The 25,924-nt window shown below is 35.3% G+C and overlaps 2 protein-coding genes across 2 annotated transcripts in view; one reads left to right on the forward strand and one right to left on the reverse strand.

Annotated features, from left to right (window-relative positions):
• Positions 1–1,675: 1,675 nt before the first annotated feature.
• On the forward strand, positions 1,676–3,151 carry LOC150096406 (uncharacterized). Its single transcript, XM_090409054.1, has 2 exons — positions 1,676–2,289; positions 3,061–3,151. Exons 1-2 carry the CDS (start codon positions 1,676–1,678, stop codon positions 3,149–3,151), a joined length of 705 nt encoding a protein of 234 aa, XP_090265180.1.
• Positions 3,152–19,275: 16,124 nt separating this feature from the next.
• The window catches only part of LOC150096407 (serine/threonine-protein kinase 40-like), a 100,465-nt gene continuing 93,816 nt past the window's right edge, over positions 19,276–25,924 (reverse strand). Inside the window, exon 10 of the mRNA XM_090408929.1 lies at positions 19,276–20,843. The gene's annotated coding sequence lies outside the window, so the exon portion shown is untranslated. The remainder of the gene's footprint in view (positions 20,844–25,924) is intronic.

The following is a 25,924-nucleotide window of genomic DNA, read 5'->3' on the forward strand; positions in this document are numbered from 1 at the left end:
CAGATATGGGACGCCCCAAAATCTTTCTCTCTGATCAAGGTGCCAACTTCACAGCTGAGATAATGATGCAATTGCGCAAATTACTAAAAATAAAGAAATTCTTTACCGCCCCATATCATCCCCAAGCAAACGGGATGTGCGAGCCATTAAATATGACTCTGAAACACACACTTGCCAAGCTAGCTGATAGCAAAATATCAAGTTGGGACACAAACCTACCGCACACGTTATTCGCGTGAAGAACAGCTATTCACTCTATTCAATCAGAGAGACCCCCCGCGGTTATCGTTTATGGGTTTGAAGCGATGTTCCCCTGTGAATTGAAGGACTCTCACATCAATACCGGATATTGATGACTATCCAAACAACCTAATCGAGCAAAACAAGCTGGCTCATGAAATCATTGCAGAGGTCAGTAGGCGCAGTTCTCAGAGAGCGAGATGTATGTGAACAGACTCCGAAAATAGGACTTAAATCCGGAATTTCACTTCTGTTCTCCTGGAACAGAAGTGAAATTAGAAGAAATGGGGGGAAGTCTGGAAGCAATGCACTAGTCACCTTCTTGGTCACTTGTCTTTGAATCTTTTCGACCACCTCCTGGCCCCCAAGAAACCCGGGTGACCAAATCTGTGCGTAGTAGATTTTGATCAATTAATGTTTATTCTAGTATTATGTTGGGTTCCGGATCTCCATTACAACTTAAAAAATAACTGCCTCCCCCGCCCAAATAAAAAAAAAAACAGTTGGTGTGTTTCCCATTCCTCTGTCCCATATACTCGTGTTTTCTTTTCTTTTCTTTTCATTTTTTTTTTTTTTTTTTTTTTTTTTTTTTTTTGCATGTGTGGACAGTGATTCTCAGTCGCATGTATGAATAACAAAATTTTCGATTGAATTCCGAGTAAAAGTCCCCCCCCCCTAAAAAAGGAGGGGAAAGAAAGCATTTCAAATGGCCTTTGAACTACAGCATTATTTTATTGGACACGGGGACACAGAGGACCCATATCAAATTTTCAATGAAACTGGAGTAAAAAAAAAAACAATCTGCATTAAAATCTTAAAATATGTTTATAAAACAATGAAGCACTAATTGAATTGCTTTAACTGTTTTCTTATCATGCTAATGAAAACATCGATATGAATATTTTGCATGACACTGTGGTGAATATGGTATTAAACGTAATATAGAAATGAAAAATTTGTACAAAAATTGTCAACGTAAACTCTCAATACGATAACAGATCAGTCATATTTAGATATGAACAAAGTTGATGCGAAGATAATTCTAAAACTTCTCAATGAATATAAGTCTCGTTCTCTTCCCATTAAAAAATAAATATTTGGATTATCGAATGGTTAATATTTGAGAAAATTCAGCACATGTACTTTGCATAAAATATTTAACACGCTAATTTAGGATAATAATAAATTCATTCCCAAGATTCAAATGAAATCTACTGTAACCAATCAACGCTCTCAACTCTTCTCTTTCACAAAAGGGGTGAATGCTGACTTCCTGTCACCTTGAGTGGACGCGTAGCATTTTCTTCAGTTTCCCTCCCTACTTTTCTACGCTACCTTTTAATCTTCCAACACGTGACTGAGAAATAAAAAGACAGTCGAATGCATGATACAGCGTGCTTATTGAGTAGTGTGCCGCTATCGGAAAGGACCAGACATGAGCCTAATACTATTTATTATACTGTTGGTTGCGACTTCTACAGCCGATGCAGCTACTGCTAGACGAGGTCGTAATGATATACCTGAGTTGAATCGCCAATCGGATACGGAGGTGCTCATTCGTAGTCTCTTAGAAAGAACATCGCTTTTGTCCTCCCTCAAGACTGCTGGCGTAATTGTAACGGGAATCTTAGTCAAACTCACCAAGAAAGTAAAACCAGTGTTAGTATTAGCGGCGCTGAGTTATGTGACGTTAGTTGCTGCGACTTCCATTTTCCCTGGACTGAGAGCAAGAATTCCATTGGTATCATCGCCCATGGCCAGAGTAGTCGATGAAGATGTCTTGGGCATCGGTGACATTCTAGCTAGAAGTCTGCAAGGCACTCCCATAGTGAACATCGTTGCTAACTTGACCATCAGCGTTATCACTGAAACTATTGGTACTGTTAGGGCAGTCGCTAGGATGGTAACAGAACACTCGGTGTTCTTGCAGAGGACTTTAAACGCTTTTAGTAGAACCTTCAGTGGAGGTTGCACAAAAAAATTCATGTGTCAAGTTGGCCGTTTCACAGCCGTCAACTTCCCACCACTAGCGTCCCTCTTGAAGATGGCGTAAGTATTGAAATCTGCCATTTTTTTAGCTGCATATAAAAAGCAGGGTTTAAACCAGTCATTACTCCTTAATAGCTATATTTTTTCCGTGTAACTGTAAACAAAGTTTAATGATTCCCGATTGGTACTATTAATTAGAACGGTCTGCACTAAACTGCGTAATTCGCGTTTTGCACTTTTGCATAAAACATGTATGGAATACATACTTTCCGTATGTGTATCTCAAAGTGCACTTGAAATGCAAATCTCGGATTCCTCTTTGCTAGCTGCATTAACCTTATATTTTCCAAAGGTAATACCCGAGCCGCTATAGTGACATTCAAATACTATGCAACACTACTTGATATTCAAAAAATTAATTTTCAGTTTTTAATTTAAGAAATCCATTAAAATAATAAATCGCAAAATATTACCAGTTAAATTTTACATTTTAACCTTGAATGTCCTTTTCTTGAAATTTTTTGGTTAAGTCTCATAGCATTTTCATTACAATCCCAGAAAGCAACGCAAATGAAGGCACGTGATGTGTGCAGTATCGGCTGCAGCAGAATAGCTCCATCTGCATTAAAATGCTAAACATACGACTATCTTAATATTAACAAATTGAGGAACACATGAAAAAAAAATAATAAAAAACAACGCGCAGACATTAAGATTAAACGTCAGTAATTCTGATAATAGTTTTATAAATTGTGAACTCTAATTTTACTCGAAGCTTCAAATTATATTAACTTAGCTCAAATGGTTAGTTCAGTTGACTTCCTTTTGCAGGAACCAAGACGAGTCACCAGATGAATACTTCGTAGCACTACTTAACGGCACTTCTGATGTAGACTGCAACCAGACTTACTTGGACTGCTAATACTCCGAATGGACAGGTCACCACGTGACCCCTTATTTATTGATACTTGACTATTGTAGCCTCTTAACGCACTATTTTGAAAATAGCTTGAGCCTTCGGACTGTATATTTTTATTTGTATACAATAAAATTGTTTTTAAATAACTTTGGTTTATTTATATATATTCTCACAAGGAATAATTGGCCTTTCTCAAAGCAATACTATTCTTGGGTGTTTAAGCGGAAGATACCATTATCATTCACCTTAGGACACCAAGTTCACTTGGGAAATGTTTAGTAAATTCGACACATGAAACCGAAGGTAGTATCGATTTAACCGGATCACTGGTGACTTGTAATGCTAACGTTTACATACACGAGCCTCAAAGCATTATATTCAATAATAATGAAACTTATTAGTTAGGCAGCCATAACTTCTTTAGATTTTAGTGCCTATGTTAGCAAAAATCTGAGACTACAAAGTTTGCTTTATGTAGATACTCCTAAACAAACGCAGTATAAATTAACAGAATGAAATAATAGCCGTAACAAATTTAGCATGGAAGCACCATAAAGAAACTAAAACCACAAACATGGAGTTCAACCTTCATCAATAAAGAACCCACAGCAGTAAAATATTCAAGATTGCAACTTAAATTTTTGGAAATAGACAGCAGCTAGGGAGGGGGTAGCCAGCTGAACAAATTTACAAGAAATTTGTCAAAACACTAAATTTTAGCAGTATACAAGACTGTGTTTTAAACCACTAAGTTATTACGGATGGGGGAGAGTTGGGTTAGAAATGTGATATTATATATATTTATCACTGTTGAACTCTGTACAACAGAGTACAAAAAATTAGGGGTGAAGAAATGACAGAATCGTTTCTAAAAGTAACTTGATATTGTTTGCGTTCAAGAATGTGGGAGCAGTGCTAATCTTAAGTGGTGCAGTACCTTAAAGAGAATAGGGAAGGAAGGTTGCCGAAAGTTTTCTGTTTCATGAATAATAGGAAAAAAAGAGTCAGAGGAAGACCATGGTCTATTTAGGCGAATTAATTCAATTATTCCTTAATATTAAATCTGGAAATATTGGAGTGCTAAGTACTGCTAGACTTGTATTTGGATGGACATTGTTGATTAGATCAGTAATGTAAATTTATGTAGTAGGGTCGTAGTAGACTGTACACCTCCTAGTTGGTAAAAATCAGGAAATAGATAGCAATAAGCCATGCTTCACTACAAATAGCGCTCAATCCACAATTTGATATTATATGTAAACATACAGAACTATTAAAATCTTGAAAAATGAGTGGAAGATCATGTAAAAATTACTTCACGGAATAATGACTTATGCTGGAGAATTTTCGGTTACGTTTCGCCTCTATTTTCAAGGGAAAAGAGACTAAACCCCGTGATACATGATCAGAGCTCCATCTGCAATTATTAGAATAGCTCAGCACGTACAGGAGTAGTTTGTCATAATACAGATTATTCTCAACCGGTGGTTAGCGAACCACCAGGGGAGCGAAAGGGTATTCCCGTGAGCAAGTTTTCGCGCGCAGAAAGAAACTAATCCTGTGGTTTGAAATTGCATTAGCTGTCTCTGGATACTCGCTTCGTAAGAACTTACGTCACCCGATTTGATCATCATTATAGAGACATGCATGCCGCTAAGTGGAAGATTAATAAACTCAAGTGCCTTTTTTTCATAAAGTGGCGAACTGTTTTGCAGAATTCGTCGATCGCATCTGTGACGTTACGTCCGGCGACTACCATAGGGAATAAATTTTTGAGGTGAGAAGTGTGTTGTAGCAGGTGGCAACCATTGTGGGTGAGTTTTCTGCGTGGCTGCACCACTGATGTCACTTCCGGTGAGATGCATACAGGAGGATGATTTTTTAGGTAGGACACGTGGTTGGGTGGGTTTACTCTGGTCTCGAAGGGGAGCAGGTCAGAGATGTTTGGTTCTTCTTGGCCACGGCGTTTTTGGTATTTTCTCAACGTTTTTCGGGTGTTTTTTTTTTTTTTCGTTTTATTCGCGATTTGTTCGTTTCACTGGCTTTAACTGAAACACATGAGGAAAATACCACTACCACAAACGTTGGTAGCTTTGTAGTAGTGTTTTTTTTTTCCAAACACAAGAACCAAATACCAGTAACTTCTCAGATTTGATGGTTGTTCATTTGAAGTGGATTTCTTTTTGGGATTAGATTTGTGGTGGTGAAACTACAATCAGTTCAACTTTCGCGAACTGACATGCATTCTGTTGGTATTCACTAGAATGTTTAAGAAATAAATATTTCCACAAGAGAAATGCAATTTGGTGTTAAGAAATACTGCCTGTGACATTATCAATTACTAAGTTAGTAATCATTATATAATAGCAGAATGCATGAGCCTGTGTAGCTCAGTGGATGTGGCGTTTGCCAACCGCCGCACGAAGGAAGACTTGGTTTCGAGTCTAGTCGGCGACTAGAGGAAATTTTTCTGAACCTTTATTCGACGGGTTCCCGAGTTAGTCGATCTCTTGCATGGGCAAGCAGGTTTTTCCTCCCGGAAACTCGGGTTTTTCGTCCTGTAAACTCAAGAAAATCGACCGTAGAACCCACATTATTTCAGACATTAAATATATTGTGTTAGGGTTAGGGACCACGAGATGGCGGCACATTTGAGCCGTCTCTCTTCACTGAGTACCGCTTAATTAGTGATAGCCTTGGGCCATCTATCTCTGATTGGTACCAGTGGAGATTGAACTGCCCACTCAGTCTCCAAAAGTTAGAGAGGGCTAAATGGCCTCGCCTACTCCCCGTATATGGGGAATAAAAAGAAAAAAAAAGGCGTTAGCTGATACGCAGAATGCAATATAACTCATTTGTTTTCACTTTCCATCAGCCAGAATAAATAAAGCAAAGCATAGTTCGAAATAAACTTAAAGGATATTTAATTTCTTTGCTGAATGGTTAAAAGTAACAGTTCGTAGATTACAAATCAGAAGGAACTGTTACGAAGAAACGAAAACGTCGTCGATCGGTTGTTTCCTCGAGATGTTTGTAGTGATTGTGCTATGCATAGAAAATCGAGTTTAAAAGGAAGAAAATCAGTTATTTACACAGGCGAAGTTATCTTCGGGAAGGTCATACATATAACATAATTTCTCTTTATGAAAAGAAAGAACACTCGGCATTATCAGTACATGTTTTTATGATTACTTTGTGTGCAATATGTAATTTTTGGCATTTTTCTGGATTTTATTTTGCTTATTTAGTTTTTGTTTTCAATTTTGTCGGAATGATTTCTAGCGTTCTAGAATCTAAATAGCGACACATTCGTTCCAAGTCTTCCGCATGGCGGCACTCCGATCGTATCGGAGGAAGCAAAAATGGATTATAGAGTACACAATTAGTAGAAATGTCTTGGAGAAAATAAAAATAGAAGGGAAGAGATGTGGGAGTGATTGTGGACGGCCAAAAATTAAAAAAAAAAAAAATCGGCCAACGGCTTTTTTTTTTTTTATTCCTGTATAGGAGGTAGGCGGGCAGTTTTAGCCCTATCTAACTTTTGGAGACTGAGTGGGCAGTTCAATCTCCTAGTACTGGGACCGAGAGATAGCTGGCTCAAGGCTATCACTAATTAGCGGCACAAGTGAGGAGACGACTCATCAAGCGCTGCGCTGCCATCTCGTGGTCGTCCTAACAGAACATATTTAATGTCTAAAATAGTATGGGATCTACGGTCGATTTTTTTGAATTCACGGGACGAAAATCCGAGTTTCCGGTAATAAAAAAAAGCTATTTGCCCGTGCCAGAGATCGACTAACTCGGGAACTGGTCGAATCTAATCGCTGAATAGATTTAAAAACCAAGTCTTCTTTCGTGCCGCCAATTGCTATGGTATGCAAACGCCACATCCACTGAGCTACATGACATCAGCAGCATTCGTACAATCGCTCATATTGCTTGTCACTAAGTACGATAATCGCATTATGACGCATTTCGTCTTTCAACTCGCCGCTATTATTCTCTCTCTTCACATTTCTAGCATTAGCTCACGAAACGCTTATGACAAACGCGTTCTCCAGTTTCGTTCTCGTTCCAGGAATCTCTTTTTCTGCGAAGGTAATCACGCACGTTAAAATAGCCCACTATTGTTTTGCGCATCGGCGCCGTGACCTTAATATCAATATAGTGTACAATAAAACAAATATTAATTTGTTTTATTGTACACTATATATGCCTATATATCACACACTCATAAATATAACAAAAAGAATGGCTTAATCGCTAAAGAGTTCCAAAAAAGAATTCATCTTTTGATAACGAAAATCACCATGTGCGCTATCTTCCTTTATCTAGTGGAAAATAATGTCGCATAATTTCTTAGATTCTTCCCAACTATATATCAATACTGGTTAGAAAGAGTCCTTCAGGAACTTCACATTCAGTTAATTCGCTTTTTGCATATATAGGATACTACAAGAGTTCTGCTCCAATCAGGGGCGACTCGTGTTTAGGCACTACGTAACTGCAGCACCCCCAATTTTTCTCGATATATATAAATTAATTTATATTTGCTTGTAATGTAATATAATATTTAATTTTATCATCAACAATCCTATACATTTCTCTTATTTTGTATAAAAAATAATAAAGCCCATCTTGTAGCACTCAGGAGGGCGCAGGACGCTAGCAGCATTTTGTTTACCACAGTGTCATTGCTACGCGCTCAAGCATATGCACATCATAGTGAGATGCGAGCTATTAGCGTAATGCGGCACTATATCCTTCGCGCAGTTCCACTGTTGTTTATATGCAGTTTGCGCCAGTAGTAGAGTGTTCGTAGTGTTTATCGTGTTTACTCCGTCTCTTTAAATATTTGGACATTACAATTAAAGACATAACATTTGTTATAGTTTTTATTTTAGAACATTATTGGGGTAATGATAATAGATTTTATTTTTAAGTAATTTTGAATTATACCAAACTGTATAATTTTATCGATAATGAACATTATTTTTTCATGTTTAATTTTTTTTTATGAATTAAAGATGCCAAGAGAGTGTCATTTTGCTTGTTATCGTAGAATTTATGTGGCAAGGAAAAAACTAAAACTGTTCAAAAGACTCTTGATAATTTTTTATTAAAAAAAGTTAACTAATTAAGGTACAAGCATTTATTAAACATTTACTTTGCATTCATTTTTTATCTAAACGAATTATTAATACAGTAATCGATCATGGACGAATTGTAATTTTTACCATTGATTATTATATTTGATTAACGTGATTTTGATATACTCGGTAACATCGAGGGATTAATTAATCACTTTAATCAAGGGATACCTCTAGTTGATGTCTCCAGTTAAATCTTTCCCAATGATTTTTTTTTAAATAATGTGAAGGAGAAATTTGGTCATTAGATTGGAAGCCTTTGTTGGATGTCCTTACAGCTTACATGGAAGTTTCCATCTTGTTATCTAGCTTTGGCCATTAAATGAATCCTCTCGCCCCCCCTTATGTTCTATTTTCCACCTGATGTTACAGTCAAACTATTAAGTGACCGAATCCTCTTCAACGTACCAATTCTTGGCCCAGTCTCAACTCCCATTCCATATTTTAAATGAATTATATAGGTGGTCCAAAAAGGTAAGCAACATGAATGTTGCAAACTGTTTTTAAAAGCTGGTCAGAGAATTTTTCGAAAAAAAAAACCTATCATTTATTTAGTTAATGTATATGTTCAATCATTTGTCATGACTCAACAAATGAATTAAAATTGGACTGATTTATTATTATTATTTGGCACCTCCAGGGAGTCCAAAGGCTCATCGAGGGAGAGTGTGCCAACAGCATCGAACGATTTGTTCCCTTCCAACTACTAACTGCGCTCAAACTTACTTAACTGAGCCATTGGTAGCAGAGGCTCTACCAATCGACCAACCTTTGCCGGCATTTTTTGTACATTTCCATGAAGTCAAAGACTCATCATGGGAGGATCTTATTAACCATTATTCGCATTGTACATATCACACTTCTCCTTGAACTCATTCATACAAAGCACTCACGACCGCCTCTGGCAACCTATTCTACTCATATGCCACTCTCCAAGCAAAAAATTTAGTCTAGTAGCCTTATGCAATTTTTACGGATCATCCCTTGTTCACTCCCTTCTATATATTGACAAATTTCTTCATAGTCCCTTTTTTTTTGTAGGTAATCTTCGTAACCAAGAGAACTTCAATCTATTGGTAGCAGTACCGTCGACAGGGTGTAGCATAGAGGCAGCCTGCCTCACGGCGCCACTTAATTAAGGGCGCATGTTCAGCCATATTGAGGTAGGGCAACAGATATTTTACACCTGATGTAGATGCAATAGATTTATTTGAATTAAAAATTCTTTCAAAAATAATAAAAATTTTTCCAAGCTTAAACTAATTAAAAATTATTTACGAACAGTAATGACCCAAGAAAGATTGGTTGTTCTAGCAACTATATCGATAGACATGGACATAGCTTATATAACTTAAATTTAGAAGAGCTTATAAACCGTTTTATTGTGCGATATCCCCTGTAGAGCAAACATTTAATTAATATTATCATCTAATTGTTTTATCATCTAATCTAAAATGAGGGGAGAAAATTACGTTTCTACTTCCCCATAGCATCATGCAGAAGTAGAAACAACCATGAGAAATAAAACACAGATCATTCTTGTTCGTTTTTTTCACTTCTCCCCTTCATCGAAATATGCACCATTCATCTTAAAATCAGTCATAGCTTTAGTTCATATTTATTTATTTCATACAGAAAAACTGTATTAAACAATGAAGAATCGCAATCATTGGTTCAACAGCAAATGCCTCAGTTAGGATGCTTTCCATTATGGATAGGAAAGCTGAAATTCGCTTTCACAACAAAAGAACACATACAATAGTATGGGTTCTTCTGTTTAGATTACAAAGTGAACACCACATTTATCACAGGGATTAGTTCTTCAATCGGAAGATGGAACACTGCGTCTTCGATAAAGATATCACAAGTGAATTTACAGAAGTTGATAAAAAGAGGAAAAGATCAAATCAATGTTAGATTGTTAACTTGCATGCTAGTGAATGGTGTTAATAGTGGCGAGTGTAAAATGCAAGAGAAAGCTAATTTTATATATTATTCTTAATGACAGTGTTTATTTATTCATCTAGTTTTTATTTTCCCTTTGATAATTTTAAGTATTAATTAGGAAATTCACCATTGGTTTAAGAATAGATTTTCTTTTATTATTGTTTTCGTTTTTGTTTGTTTGAAGATTCTCATTCATTGAGAAGCCCCAAATGTGATGAACGATGGATGTGTTGGCTTTTAACTGAACGGCACCTTGCTGTAGTCGAACTTTGATCGTTAGGAGTTGGAGGATACGGTGATTGTTCCTACACAACGTCTTGCATAGTTGAAATGCCGCTTGTCCATCCAGAAGGGGTTCGTCACAGTGTTACAGGCCGTGTAGAGTCGCTCTTCTGAGCTGGCAGCCATGAGCCAATTTACGTAAATTAGGTTGAGTATTGATCAGCACACAACCGGATCCGAACGATGGGGTGGGGCCACCAGTACAGCATATGTTTGCCCGTTAGGAGGGGGAAGAAACGGTGACACTCATTGTTCATGCTGGTGTCTTTCCGAAAGGGAAATCTCGTCTAAAGATCCGGTTGAATAATGAATTCTTTTCCTTTTTTACAGATAACACACAGAGAGCGATTTGCGGTCAAGCATGAAAGAGTTTCTAGTGCTGAATTCAGAAGACACACCTCAAGTACAAAAGACGATATTTTTGTAGCTGCTTTCAGAAATGCGTGTCTTCATAAAGCAGTTGGATGATTGACCGTCCACTGCCTCATTCTATCGTAAAAGACTTAACTTCAGTTTTTCTCATGATGGGATGATTATTTGTAGAGGTTTCTTTCATTATGAGTTAACCGAGCTCATACAGAGATAGCAGGGTTTTTTCTCCTGGAAACTCGGGTTTTTAATCACGCTATCGAGCTATGTCTTAATTAATTGCTGTAACCGAAGATGTAGAAGCAATAAAACTTATTTTTCTTGAAACATCTAGTATCTGTAATATTTGTTGTGTGTGTTCTTGACTCGTTTTACTCATCAAATGCACTAGAATTCTATTTAGGATTGATCCAATGACAACTTGATTTTTAAAACATAACTTTAAACGAAATTTCACATCATTTATCCATCTAGGGTTCTAGAACAAATAATGTTTGCCAACTCCCTCACTGAATTACAAACAATTCTACGTTATTCGAGCAAATAAAATAAATGATCGAATTTATAAGTGTATCATCGAAGCTTTTGTATATCATGCGATTACAGACAACTGGGATAAAAACGGCACTGACCAATGAATCACAGATTCCCTTTACACTGAAACTGCTGCATAGATCAAGCAAAACTATGTTACACCTGGCAAAAACACAGTATCTAACTAAAAATTAGATGTTTGCCAGTAGTCCTCCCTCCAGCTCAAACAGTAGCAATAAAATTCAACCGACCGTGTTAAAATTAGTAAACATGTTAAATTAAGAAATATATATACAGTGAATGTTGTGATGGCAGTTTTTTACATATTATGGAATTCAGTTGAAGAGAATTAGCATTTCAACTCAATTGTCGGCTTGCTTTTACCTTTCAATCGCACGATCTTTTTTTTTTTTGATACCGCACCAATCATATGCACGTCTTCATAGCTGCTGCTATCTCTACTGGCCTGCCATTGCTATCTGTTTTGCGGCTACTTTCACTCCCCAGTCATTCGTGGATTGTCCATTACGTATCTCGTCTTGTAAATTACTGCCAGTATCAACACGGTGCAGCATAGAGGCAGCCTGCCTCACTTGGGCTGTATTACGTCAATAAGATATTTTACAGCATCTGATGTAGATGAAATAATTTATTTGAAGAATTAAAAATTCTCTCAAAAATAATACAAGAGAAAAGTGGTCCTCATCAAATTTTATCATATATATATATATTTTTTTTTTTTTTAATCTTGTAAATTTATCCCAATGTAACCACCACCCTAAGGATATTGTTAACAATTCCTGTTAGCACAGAAAGTGGGGAAAGAAATTTTTTCAAGCTTAAACTGATTAAAAATTATTTGCGAACAGCAATGACCCAAGAAAGATTGGTTGGTTTAGAAACTATATCGATAGAGGAAGACATAGCTTATAATTTAATTTTAGAAGAGCTTAAAGTTTTACTGTGCGATATCCCTGTAGAGCAAACATTTAATTAATATTATGTATTATGTAATTGTTTTCCATTAATGTTTCTCTTGTAATAAAAACAAAATTGCCATTGGAGATTTTCTTATATTTTTGTCTTATAATCCATCAGAGGCAATTTTGTTAAAGCATTATAAAGAAGAATAACTTGCCCATCATCCTTGCTTGTACTATGTTCTTTAGCATCCAAATAATCTAGTGTGTTATTTTGGTGTGTGCACGATATTCCCTCTGAACTTCAACTTTTTATTCACAAGCATTCCAAATCACTAGTCTCATCAGTTTCCTGCAGTCCAGTTCCATCAATACGGTACACAGAATTGATGGAACTTGCAACTCCTACATCCCAAAGCACAACCTTACACTTGGCCATGTTAAACTACCATCCTTTCCCCATTGGGCTAGTCTAAGTCATCCTGCAGGATCTCTATATCATATTCAATGATATAGAGATCTAGCTTTGCAGATATGACTTTGTTAAAGATTATAAAGGAGAATAATAAATCCCTATCCTGCTTGTCTGTGTTCTTTAGCATCCATATAATCCAATGTGGCCAAAATAGCACACATTGGATTATTTAGATGCTAAAGAATATCACCTCTCCAACTGACAGGCTGCAGGTTTGAATTCTGCTGTGGACATGGATGTTTGTTATTGTCTTCAGATAGGAGATGAATTTCACTGCTCAGTGTGAGATCACTGTCCTACTTACTGAAGTGGCTTGAAAAATTTGTTTCATATAGGTTCATAACCTTTCATGGATGGAAGTATGAACAAGTACTGAGCCCTTAGGTACATGTCACATGCCTTTTCCTGGATTCAATTTTCCTCGTATACTATTCTTTAATGTCTATCCATGACTTATTTTTTAACGGTATTAAAAACACCAAAAACAATTTTATAAAAGAGATGTTTTATTAACTGTTTATATTTCGCTGAATTTCAACTCAGCATCACCAAAGCACAACACACTTGTACACGCAACAGTGATTGAGTGAAACTATACAAATTGCAATGGACAAAAGATCTAAAGTCCTATTTTTTGGTGCCCTCTAACGAAAAAAAAAACAGCTATGAAGGAGTTTCTCTTAGGATAAGTCTCCCAAATTTTTGGCAAATTAATGTAACCATATTTGTTAAGGTTGGAAGAATTCTTCAAAGCCATTGCTGACTCAAAAAAATAATCTTTCAGATCTGTAACGACTCCTAAATAGCAGATTTGTCTTCTTCCATCTAATCCTGTGTGAAGGAATGTCCAAAGCATGGTCTGCCAGTTCTGACTTGCCATATATACATGCATTCCTGGGTATGCTAAAGGGTGAAGTTCATCCTTAGGTGAGCGGATCAGAGTTGCTAGTTTGACATGAGGTTTGAAAGTGGTCCGAAGGCCACATATCATCAATACTTTGGCTATCTTTTCTGAAGTACCTCTGACATAGCGAAAAGAAATGGTCATGTTGTGTTCCTGTGTATTAGGGGAAGACAGAATAATGGGACTATGTAGTATTTTATCTATTTCGTAGGAATTATAGCCGTTGGCCAAGAACGTATGGCGCAGATATTGAGTTCTGTGGTTAGAGCTGTATCGCTAGAACAAATGGCTCTGTGTGTGTTTATAAAATGCCATACTGTTGGACTGGATGATAATGTGATTGTTTATGTAGGTATCTTCCTGTGTGTGTGTGTAGGCATTCTGTAAATGGAAAAAGATAGCGATCCATCTGAAAGGCAGGTGACTAATGTGTCAAGAAATGGTCAACAGTTATTCGATTCTTTTTCTACTGTGAAGTGGATTTTGGGGTGTTGGCTGTTTTGGTAGGTGACAAATGCATCCAAAGTGTCTTGTCCATGGGGCCAGATGGCAAACACATCATATATATAGCATAATCACACTAGTTGCTTGTATGTAGCTGTGGTTACAAGCCACTATACACTTGTAGCCAAGCTCAAACTTTGGGAGATACAACTTGCAAAAAAAAAGACTTAACTCATTTCAGCTTCTCACCGAGTCCAACTGTTCGCCTCTTGATGAATACATTACAAAATTAACCGTGTTGCGAAGTGAGTTTGAAGAGAGATTTAGTGATTTTCGTAACCAACAGTCTTCTTTCCATTTATTTTCAAAACCATTCAGTGTCAATGCTGCCAAAATGCCAGGCTCAGTACAAATGGAGCTGCTTGAACTCCAAAACAACTCTTCTTTGAGAGAAAAATTATTCAATGTGCCTTTGCTTACATTTTACAGACTACATTTCTGAGGACACATTCCCTAATCTTTGCCGGCATGCTTTGAAGATGTGCACTTTGTTAGGAAGCACATACTTATGTGAGCAGTTCTTCTCCAGAATGAAGCATGTGAAGTCCAAGACAAGAACTCAGATTACGGGCCATCTCGAGAATACTCTGCACATAGTGACTTCCAACATTGATAATCAGGTCAAGGAAAAAATTGCCAAGTTGCCCATTGACATAGTAAAAAATGAATGTTTTCATTAAATTTATCTTTTTTCAAGTATTGATTGTATTTACTTATCATGAACCCGACTCCTACCTATGCTCTTAAAGCTGAGTTTATTTTTACAGGATTTTATGTAAAGTATAAAATGCACAGCATTCCTTGTGAATCATCTTACAATTCTAAATACTGCAGTATAGCTTAGTGGCCCACAGGCTTCATTGAAATTTTTAATGCGGCCTGCACTGTCTGAAAGGTTGAAGACCCCTGATATAGATAATAACAGTGGAGATAATGTGCACTCTTGTCGCACATCTGATTTAACATAAAACTCAGTTACATGTTGTCTTAGTTCTCTTTCTTCCAATCTATACCTCCATATTTGAAATCTCATCTATAATAATCACTTATCTTGAACTCATTGTGGTAATTCGCCAATGCATGCCATTCACCCCAACCACTCCTCAGCAGAGATGAACTATACATTTCATCCTATTATCCTGGATCTCACACCAAGCAGATAGCCTCAAAGGCATTGTCCTCTTGCTTCAATTTTTATTCCCATCATTAGCAAAACCCTTTTTTACATTCTGTTCTCAATGTTAGATTAGAAGCCTGGAGTCTTAAGAGGGGCATCCTCAATGGGGGTGCTAGATTTTACAGATCCCTGCCCCTCAATATCCACCTTGAGGAATGTCAGAAACACATCCACCACCACAACTATGGTCAGTCATTTCACCCACCCAGAGTTACAGACCTACTATAGTAGGTCTGTAACTCTGGGTGGGTGAAATAACTAGTTCTATGGATTAACTAAGGGTTAGTTAATACAGAAAAAGTACTCCAGAGATCAAACATGCCAGCTATTTGATGTACAAAGCGCAAGAAAACCTAGATTTTTGTTTTGTACGGGTGGCTCTTTCACTGTCACAGTGATATTAAAGCAGCCAGTAACAGAAAATATCTAGAAAGAATGTAGCTTATATATATATACAGGGTGTTCGGGATAAATTTGACAGTTTCGTAAGGAAAAAGAAAATCTTCTTTGTATCTATTAAATTTAATGAATTGACAAAAAAACATTACAGGCAGAGTTAATTACAATACTATCAACAAGATTTACTCAAAATAACCACCATTAGCATCGATCACAGCTTCAATTCTGCTTCGGAACCTCGAACAAGCTGATGCTACAGTCTCCCTGGGAAGGGCCGCAAAAACTGTTTTAATTTTATCCATTAACTGGGCTTTTGTATTACTGGAAGTGCGATTGGTGTCTTTTTCAACTGCGCCCCATACAAAATAATCCATGGGTTGGAGGCCAAACATTTGGACTGGTGAAGTTGTAGAAATTTTCAGACAACCATTTTTGACTTTTCCCAGAGGTGTGGCAAGGGGCCGAATCCTGCTGCCATACATACGGCCTACCATTGGCTACCCTTGTTATCCAGGGCTTGACTACAGTTAGCAACTCCAAGAACAAAGCCCGAATTCCAATGCCAGGGTTCTTCAACACCTGTTCCTGCAGATTTGCGAGGAATTCTGCTGTACGAACGCAATCAGATCGTCTGCTAGGGATCTTTCTTCTTGCTACATCCTCGTAGTCACCATTGCAAGTCTCTAGTTCATGCCTGATTGTTTTTACTGTATTCAGGGAGCATTGGGCAGCAGTCGTAATATCCTTATTTTGATGGTGGGCACGAATCATCATGATACAAGTTATTCTCTTCCATGATTCAGGTGGGTTCCAGCTATCCATCCTTTCTGACATCTTGTATATGAATGAAGAAGGGTCCAAACTTTTAAATGAAGAGAAGTGTGTGTTAATACATGTAACTTACGGAAAAATATAATTAATTATAAATATGTCAAATTTATCCCGAACACCCTGTATATATATACACCCTGTATATATATCCCGAACACCCTGTATATATATACAGGGTGTTCGGGATAAATTTGACATATTTATAATTAATTATATTTTTCCGTAAGTTACATGTATTAACACACACTTCTCTTCATTTAAAAGTTTGGACCCTTCTTCATTCATATACAAGATGTCAGAAAGGATGGATAGCTGGAACCCACCTGAATCATGGAAGAGAATAACTTGTATCATGATGAAAATATAATTAATTATAAATATGTGAAATTTATCCCGAACACCCTGTATATATATATACACAGGGTGTATATATATATATATATATATATATATATATATATATATACACAGGGTGTTCGGGATAAATTTGACATATTTATAATTAATTATATTTTTCCGTAAGTTACATGTATTAACACACACTTCTCTTCATTTAAAAGTTTGGACCCTTCTTCATTCATATACAAGATGTCAGAAAGGATGGATAGCTGGAACCCACCTGAATCATGGAAGAGAATAACTTGTATCATGATGAAAATATAATTAATTATAAATATGTGAAATTTATCCCGAACACCCTGTATATATATATACACAGGGTGTATATATATATATATATATATATATACACAGGGTGTTCGGGATAAATTTGACATATTTATAATTAATTATATTTTTCCGTAAGTTACATGTATTAACACACACTTCTCTTCATTTAAAAGTTTGGACCCTTCTTCATTCATATACAAGATGTCAGAAAGGATGGATAGCTGGAACCCACCTGAATCATGGAAGAGAATAACTTGTATCATGATGATTCGTGCCCGCCATCAAAATAAGGATATTACGACTGCTGCCCAATGCTCCCTGAATACAGTAAAAACAATCAGGCATGAACTAGAGACTTGCAATGGTGACTACGAGGATGTAGCAAGAAGAAAGATCCCTAGCAGACGATCTGATTGCGTTCGTACAGCAGAATTCCTCGCAAATCTGCAGGAACAGGTGTTGAAGAACCCTGGCATTGGAATTCAGGCTTTGTTCGTGGAGTTGCTAACTGTAGTCAAGCCCTGGATAACAAGGGTAGCCAATGGTAGGCCGTATGTATGGCAGCAGGATTCGGCCCCTTGCCACACCTCTGGGAAAAGTCAAAAATGGTTGTCTGAAAATTTCTACGACTTCACCAGTCCAAATGTTTGGCCTCCAAACTCCCCAGACCTTAACCCCATGGATTATTTTGTATGGGGCGCAGTTGAAAAAGACACCAATCGCACTTCCAGTAATACAAAAGCCCAGTTAATGGATAAAATTAAAACAGTTTTTGCGGCCCTTCCCAGGGAGACTGTAGCATCAGCTTGTTCGAAGTTCCGAAGAAGAATTGAAGCTGTGATTGATGCTAATGGTGGTTATTTTGAGTAAATCTTGTTGATAGTATTGTAATTAACTCTGCCTGTAATGTTTTTTTGTCAATTCATTAAATTTAATAGATACAAAGAAGATTTTATTTTTCCTTACGAAACTGTCAAATTTATCCCGAACACCCTGTATTGTCTTAGATTTAATCACAAGTATTAACATCATGTGCATAAAATAAAGAGCTAAGATTAACATTGCCAATTTTGATATCAGATTTAATACCACTTTCCAGACTCGCATACAAGTGTGTGTGTGAATTCCACCCACAGAAAAACGTTGCATTCCTAAATGTACTTCTAGTTTTATGCTAAACTAAGCTCTATTATGCTCATAAAATGTCAAGTAATACACTATTTCATACACATTTCTCTTTCTGTAATCATTTTTATAAAAAGCAATGAGATAACATGCAATATTTCTTGTGAAACTGAAACAAAATATTCAAACTTGTTACATCAGGTATACCAGACAAGACCACAGCATTTAATATTTGAACTGTATAAAAGATTTCTAGAAGGAAGAGAGGTACAAATGATGCCAAACGACCATTAAAGTTATGAGTTTTGGATTAAAAACAAAAGACCAGACTGGCACATAAAGCAATTTCTATTCGCCAGTTTTTAGCTAGAAAACAAATGCCAATGATCGAACATATATATATATATATATATATATATATATATATATATACATACATGTAACTGTAACTGTCATTTTGATTGCACATGAAATGGCAGTTACTTCATGTGCTTTCATAAAATAACCTCAGAAAATGTATTGCAGGCCAAAGAGCCTCATGTTTTTTTTAACTTACTAAATAGTCAGTTACACTTAGTGTGTGTGTGTGTATATATATATATATATATATATATATATATATATATATATATATATATATATTCCTCTCATCCATCACAATTCTAACTAGAAGATGTAAACCTATACTGTATAGTACTGTAGCTTTAGAAGTTGAAAATCACAAACCTCTTTTTTCCAATTACTGAGGAACACTTAAAAATTTTGTGTATCATGTCTTTTCAACTTGAAAGTAATAATAAAACATTTAAATCTTATAATATGAAGATGATTAACAAACACACTTGGGTAATCCTGTACAAATTTATTACAAATAGCTGCTCTTTTTTGAGTACAGTATGCTAGCTACTCAACATACAATTAATACAAAAATAGTGAGCTTCCAAACACAGCAGTAACAGTTTAGGTAAAATTTCATGTATTTTTTAATTCCAGACTTATGCCTGACAATTTCTATCAATTTCCACCTTCTAAAATATAGAAATTTAAATTACATAATCTTATTTGCAGTCAGTATACTATCATACATTGCATTTGACATTTCCTTAAAACTTTTTATACTTACATAATTCTTAAATAAACAGAACTCATATTTTGTTTAACCATCATAACACATTTAGGCATTCATAAAAGTCAAAAATAGTATGAATCATCTAAATGAAAATTTCACTACTGAAACAATAATTCAGGACAGTTGAACAAGAACAGTAAACTATACAGTAAAAACATATTCTCTCCTGTTTGATAGATAAACTGAGGCATTATATGACTGGGTATTTATTTCCCCTTTGGGTCAGAAATGTTCAATATAGTTTATTCATCAGATTCATGCTATATATGACATACATGGCTAATGCCAAAATTCCATGCTGGTAGGAGAAAAAATGCAGGTTACCACATATTTGGAACATGTGCACAGTCAGTGTCATTGTGATAGAGTACTTTAGCTCTTGTGTAACAATGAATTTTTGAAGGAAGAAGAGCAGACAGTTATAAAGTTTGTAGTAGCATATAAAAAGGCATTAGATATATAATATCGGTTGCAATATCTCTCAATTCACAGCCTTTATAACACATTGTCCAAACCTGCATCAAGCGATGCCTTCATTCAAAATTAACTACTATATCTAATTACTATTGCTAAAAAATAAAGACAGGAAATTTTCCTGTACAACCCATGCAGTGAATGATATGAATTTGCTTTTAATATGAAAAATGTTATGTTGAATAATAACAAATTACATTTGAGTTTCTCATATTATGTTAGAATTAATAAAAACATAATTAAATGACATGTCATTCTGCAAAAGCATAGTCACAATGAATAAAATAAAACAAATGATTTTAGAGATATCTAAATGTTAAAAATGTTTTTAGCATTTAATATTATTTTCTCATATTAAAAAGTAACAATATATGGATGATTTCAATTTAATGAAAAATTTATTGTGCAGAAGTAATAATTTTTAATATTTTTAAATAGTAATTTAATATATAGAAGACAATTGTAGTTTAAATTCTCCAGATGTGAGAATAAGTTTTAAGACAAGGAAGACAAACATCTCTCATAATATTTTGCTGAAATCCATCAAATGGTTTAAGCTCTGATATTAATTGACAAACAAATGGGCAATTTTTATTTTTTTTATTTTTTTTAAGTATGAACAATCTCATGGCATCAGAACTCCTCCACCTTTCACAAAATATGTTTAGGAAATGCAGAAGTCTTCTCAGTGAAAAGATCAATCACTTTAATGCAAGAATTCTGATTCACTGTGCATTCATTTTAATATCAACCATGTCAAGGACTGTAGACTGACACAACAGCTCTGTTGTGAGACCACTGAACACCTGTATAATTCCCCAAGAAAGCACACTGAGCATTCAAAGTCACATGGAATTCACATAAAATGAATTAAATATATTCTTTGAATGGAATGAAAGAGATGATCAAATATAAGGCATTTTATTAGGTAATGCTACAACTGAGTTCAAATAAATTTTATGGTTATTATGGATCAAACTTTAGATTTTCAAATGTGACACTGTGATTTTAATACACTAAACAGTTCATTTTGTTTTTCACTTATTTTAATTTTAGTATCTAATCAATATTTAGCAGTTTCTATCAAATTTCACTATATCTATAAATCAATCAATTATTTCAAGAAAGGCATGCTGCAATTTCTATTTTCCCTATTTATTTAATCAACATAAGGTTTGACAATACTGGAGGAGCTGATAAATAACAGGCTAACCCAAATAAAAATTGATAGGAAGCTATACTACAGAAAGGACATCATTCAGTATCAATTACTAAAAAACTACAGCATGGATACAGCATTATGCCATGAAACATTATATTGCAAATTTTAAGTAAGTACCGTAAGTATTTACAAATAGCTTGGTAGTAATACCCGTCTTGTAAGCAAACTACAGATTATGGACTTGCAATAAGAGGAGTTTCCAAAAGTTAATTTACTCAAGTTTTATCAGAATTAGGTGAAAAATAAAAATATGAAAAGTATTATTATTATTTTTTTTAAAATATAGCCATTAGATCAAATAGTACTGAATGTCTTCCATGTCTATATTATAGTGAATTATATATCAAGAAAGCAAAAATATGAACATTCCAAGCACTAGGAACTATATAATTCTCAAAGATATGATTTAGCTTGACTTCCCTACATAGAAAAAATACCCTTGTATTTTTTCTACTTAGGGAATTTTTGGTTATTTAATATGAAGTTCAATGGTATCAGACTCTTGAGAAAAAGATAATTTTTCCAAATGAAACATCAAAAATGAGCTGCAAACAACAAAGCAAAAAAGCTATCTGCATAAGCATCACATGTATCTTGAGGTGATAAACTTTGCAGTTTATTATTTAAAGATACTGTCATAACTTTGCTCTCAGAAATTATGAAGAAAAATATTTTCATATTTTGAAAATATTTATTATGCAACCATTGTTCATCTTAGCTATAAACTGTCACCTTTGTAGACCAATGCTAGTAAAATACTTTCAAGCTAGTGTTTATTTTTTAGCGGTCCCTATGGAATAAGTATATTTCTATCAATATGACAAGCTCTGCAGCTCAGAATATCAGTCAAGTCACACCTGGTAGGCATTTAAAATAGGGAAACTTAGGTTTGTTTCTACCATTTGTTTCTGTTTTCATTGTTTGGAGTGTCAGACTAGTGGCTAACTGAGCTTATCGAGCAAAACTTCATTTCATGTGAATTAAACTAGACAAGAAATTATTATTCTTGTTTTAATCCTTTATCCAAGTATGTGCAAACAAAGTTTGCACACAAACGAACTTCATGAATAGGCTACTTATATATGGAAGCAGATGACTTTTTCACATCAAATTGAACTAGTATCCAATAATACACAACACACTTCCTTTCAGACATGCCTACTTGGATATAGCTCCCATTTAATGAGATCTCAACAAAAAGTCTAAACCAGTATACATGTCTGTATCTGAGTAGTGTAAAAGTAATCAGAGATGATAAAACTGAAAAAGATATTCAGGAGTAATTACTTTGAAAACCATCAAACAAAATAGTGAAGAACATTAGTAAATATTCAAAAGAAATGAAATCAGAAGTATATATCAGTAACTGAGGTATAAAAATTCATCAGAAACCTAAATATATGGAAAGGTAAGTCGAGTACATGATATATTTGACCAGAGATGCTCGAGTTTTACAGTGGCTACACTGCATAATTCAGGACTGGTAAGATTGGTTATTTTAGATTTACAGCTAAACTAAGGCTTTGAGTCCAGTGTATTATGGTTGTAAATTGCATGTTTTTCTTGCTGATTTGCCTATTTTGCAGGATGAAAAACCTGAGTTTCCAAGAGGGAAAACCCTGCCACATGTGTATGAGACTGGCTTACTCATTGTAAAATTCGATGTATCTTAAAAATACCAAAGCGCTTTACATCGATTTTTACATAGGTCAAGTCTCATGAAAACTGTAAATAGCCTTGTTTGTTTCTATGTATATTTTGCTAAATATTAATGTAGTTAACCCTATGGAAAGTGACTGTATTTACTGTTTTAACGTCAAAAAAAGGCAATGCTTTGCCATCGGAACTTTGTATGATAGTTCTATATAAGAGCATAAGATAGTTGTTTACAGTTATGTGTATGAGAAAGTTGTTTGCGAGCTCTGCGCATAACACCTTTAAAGTTAGTAGAGTGCCGCTAGGTTCAGACAAGTTTCTGCTGACCGGCAAGATAAAAAAAAAAAAAGGGAGTGCTCGGAGGAGAACAAAAAAGCGGGTCAAACTTAAAAGAAGATGAGTCTTGCCGAATTCTTCTGGGTTTACTACCCTTAGTGCAAGGAGCCGAGATCGCAAAATAAAGGGGGCTGAGCCGATCATCGAGAGGAGAGGCAGTCAGAACTAGAGCAGTGGTGGCAGAGAGGCAAGGCCCCATTTACGAGAGAGGAATGTCCAGGGCCAGTTGCCAAGAGAGCAAGGCGAAGTGCCAGAGCCAGCTGGCGGCAGTTAGAGGCACAGTCATCGGCAATTAGTAGCAGAAGTTCCCGACAGAGGAGAATTTGTCCATATGCTAAACCTCTTGGATGTGCTATTCGTGTACTGCAGATTGCAGTCCAAAAGCCTGCCAATATCCCAACGTGATACCACTAAAGCAAGACACTGCTGAAGGAAGCCTAAAACTCGAGATGAAAGAAAAGCCATAGAGACTTCAGTGCAAGACTGACTGACTGAATGTGCGATACAGAGCCTCTGCAAGTTCCATCCTTTTGTACAATTTCTCTTATAATCTATGAGATATGTTATAGATGGACTGTTAAGAATTAGTTTAATAGTAATAAGAAGTGTCCATAACAGGGTCAATTGGCATGTTAGAAGTTGATATCAAATTTGTAAAAATAACTTAATCTCTTTGCGAGTAAACTAAAAGTTTAATAAGTTGAATTTTTAAGCAGAGAGTAAATAAATTTGAGTTAAAGAGATTATTTAGTGTTGAAGTAAAAGGGTTCTAATTTTATGCTCAAGATTTTATAGATGGATAGAGAAAGCAATCTCCCTATCATTTGATTCATGTATATTTCATACCAATGTAAATAAATGTGTTTTAATTATTTGTTAAAAGAGATCTGCCTGATCTTTTATTTTACAATGCACTGTTTCTAAAAATAATCGAACTTGTAAGCGGGAAACAACTAAGGCAAACATTCCACTATAACTAACTATTCAATTGGTCCCTATGCATTTCTGATAGTGAGAATTGACTGTTAAGCCTCAGTATATCCTTACAAAAATTCTTAGCATATATAAAAATTAAACATAAAATCAACCTCTTCATGCATCATCCCAAATGCCTATATGTAAAGTTGATAATATTTTGCTGCCCCTGTAATATAGAGGAACTTCGGTTAATACAGCATACCATTTTGTATGTAAAATGGTATTCCGTATTACCTGAAGTTCCTCTAATGCTCTATTGTGGGGATGGAAAATTATTCTGAACTTTTTACCTTTAAGTTTCACAAATAAAGAAACCTAACAACTGATGGATTAAACAAATGAGTTCAAACTCCTCAAGTATGGTGTTACTGAAACAACATCAAAATGCTATAACCCCCCCCCCCCCCCTAAAAGAATAGTTCTTTACATAAAGACTGATCAAAAATATCCAGGACAAATTTTGTTGTTGTAAAACTACTAAGAGTACTATATATAGTAACAATGTAGAATATTTAACCTCTCCTGTCACCACTTACCAGAAAAGATGGTGGCACAGCTTTAATCAATCATGAATGAGATAATCTCAAGTGCTAGCATATTTCTCTCTCTCTCTCTGTTGCTTAAACATCAAAAATGGATGTATAAAAGGAGTAAAAACTGTATATCAAATTTTGCTGCAAAAGTTGGTAAGATGGACAGCAATGTGTGAAACATACACAATGGAAGGTATCACTACCGTCTCAGCTAAAGAAGGCAAGCCAGGCCTAGTCAAATTATTTAAAAGTAATGTACATTTCTTCTTTAACATGCTGGAGGTGGTGTAGGAGTTTCTTCAATGATAGATGACGAATAAGAATGTAAATGGATGATTAAGTTAGTCATTATCTTCATTTCATGGTGGATAACACCATGAAATGAAGATACTGTCTCATGAAAATAGATTTATGTCTCCTGGTTTTCTGCCAGGAAATATGCCTATCTAGGGTAGCAACAGAATGAACTCCACAATATCCAAATTTATATTTGGATGCATATATTTAATTCCTACAAAATTGTGTTTGTGGCCAATTTTAAGTCTGTGAAGAGAAAACCAGAGCACCTGGAAGAGAAAAAATATCATTATAATAAACTATGTTTAATGCCATCTAATATTATACCCAGGTTACATGAACATTTTCAAGGATTGAAGTGACATTATTACCTAACACAAAGCAATTTATACATTGTGATATTATTTCAAGTTATGACTTATAAGTGTTGAGGAACAACTAATGTCTTCTAGTCATTCATATCTGTTGTCTTGGTTGCTGTTAAGAGTAGTAGTAGCATTTCCTAAATTTTTGGAAACTTCTGGCAACTGTATTTGTTTAGGTTGGTTACATGCATTTCAACAGTGGGTGAATCAATGAATTTGATTTTTTGTAATCAGGTAGTCTTTTTTTTCACCCCCACCTCACTTTACTTGGAGAAGAGTTTTCCAGAATATAGTCTGCAAAGACCTGATTCAATTAATATATTAAAACTTACATATCTCTTCGGTGTTTCTTTTCTTCAGACAGTGATATGTTCTGAATGCCTACAGCAGAACAGCTTGTAGTTGTTCGGAATTTTGCAGTCACTCAAATAACTACAAAATTCCACACAATTATACTATTACAAAACTAACAACATTCCATGCAAGTTTCCTAAAATATA

Source organism: Typopeltis vanoorti, chromosome 19 (assembly GCF_054136105.1).
Source record: "Typopeltis vanoorti isolate ZY-2024b chromosome 19, IOZ_Tvanoo_1.0, whole genome shotgun sequence".
Taxonomy (NCBI): Eukaryota; Metazoa; Arthropoda; class Arachnida; order Uropygi; family Thelyphonidae; genus Typopeltis; species Typopeltis vanoorti.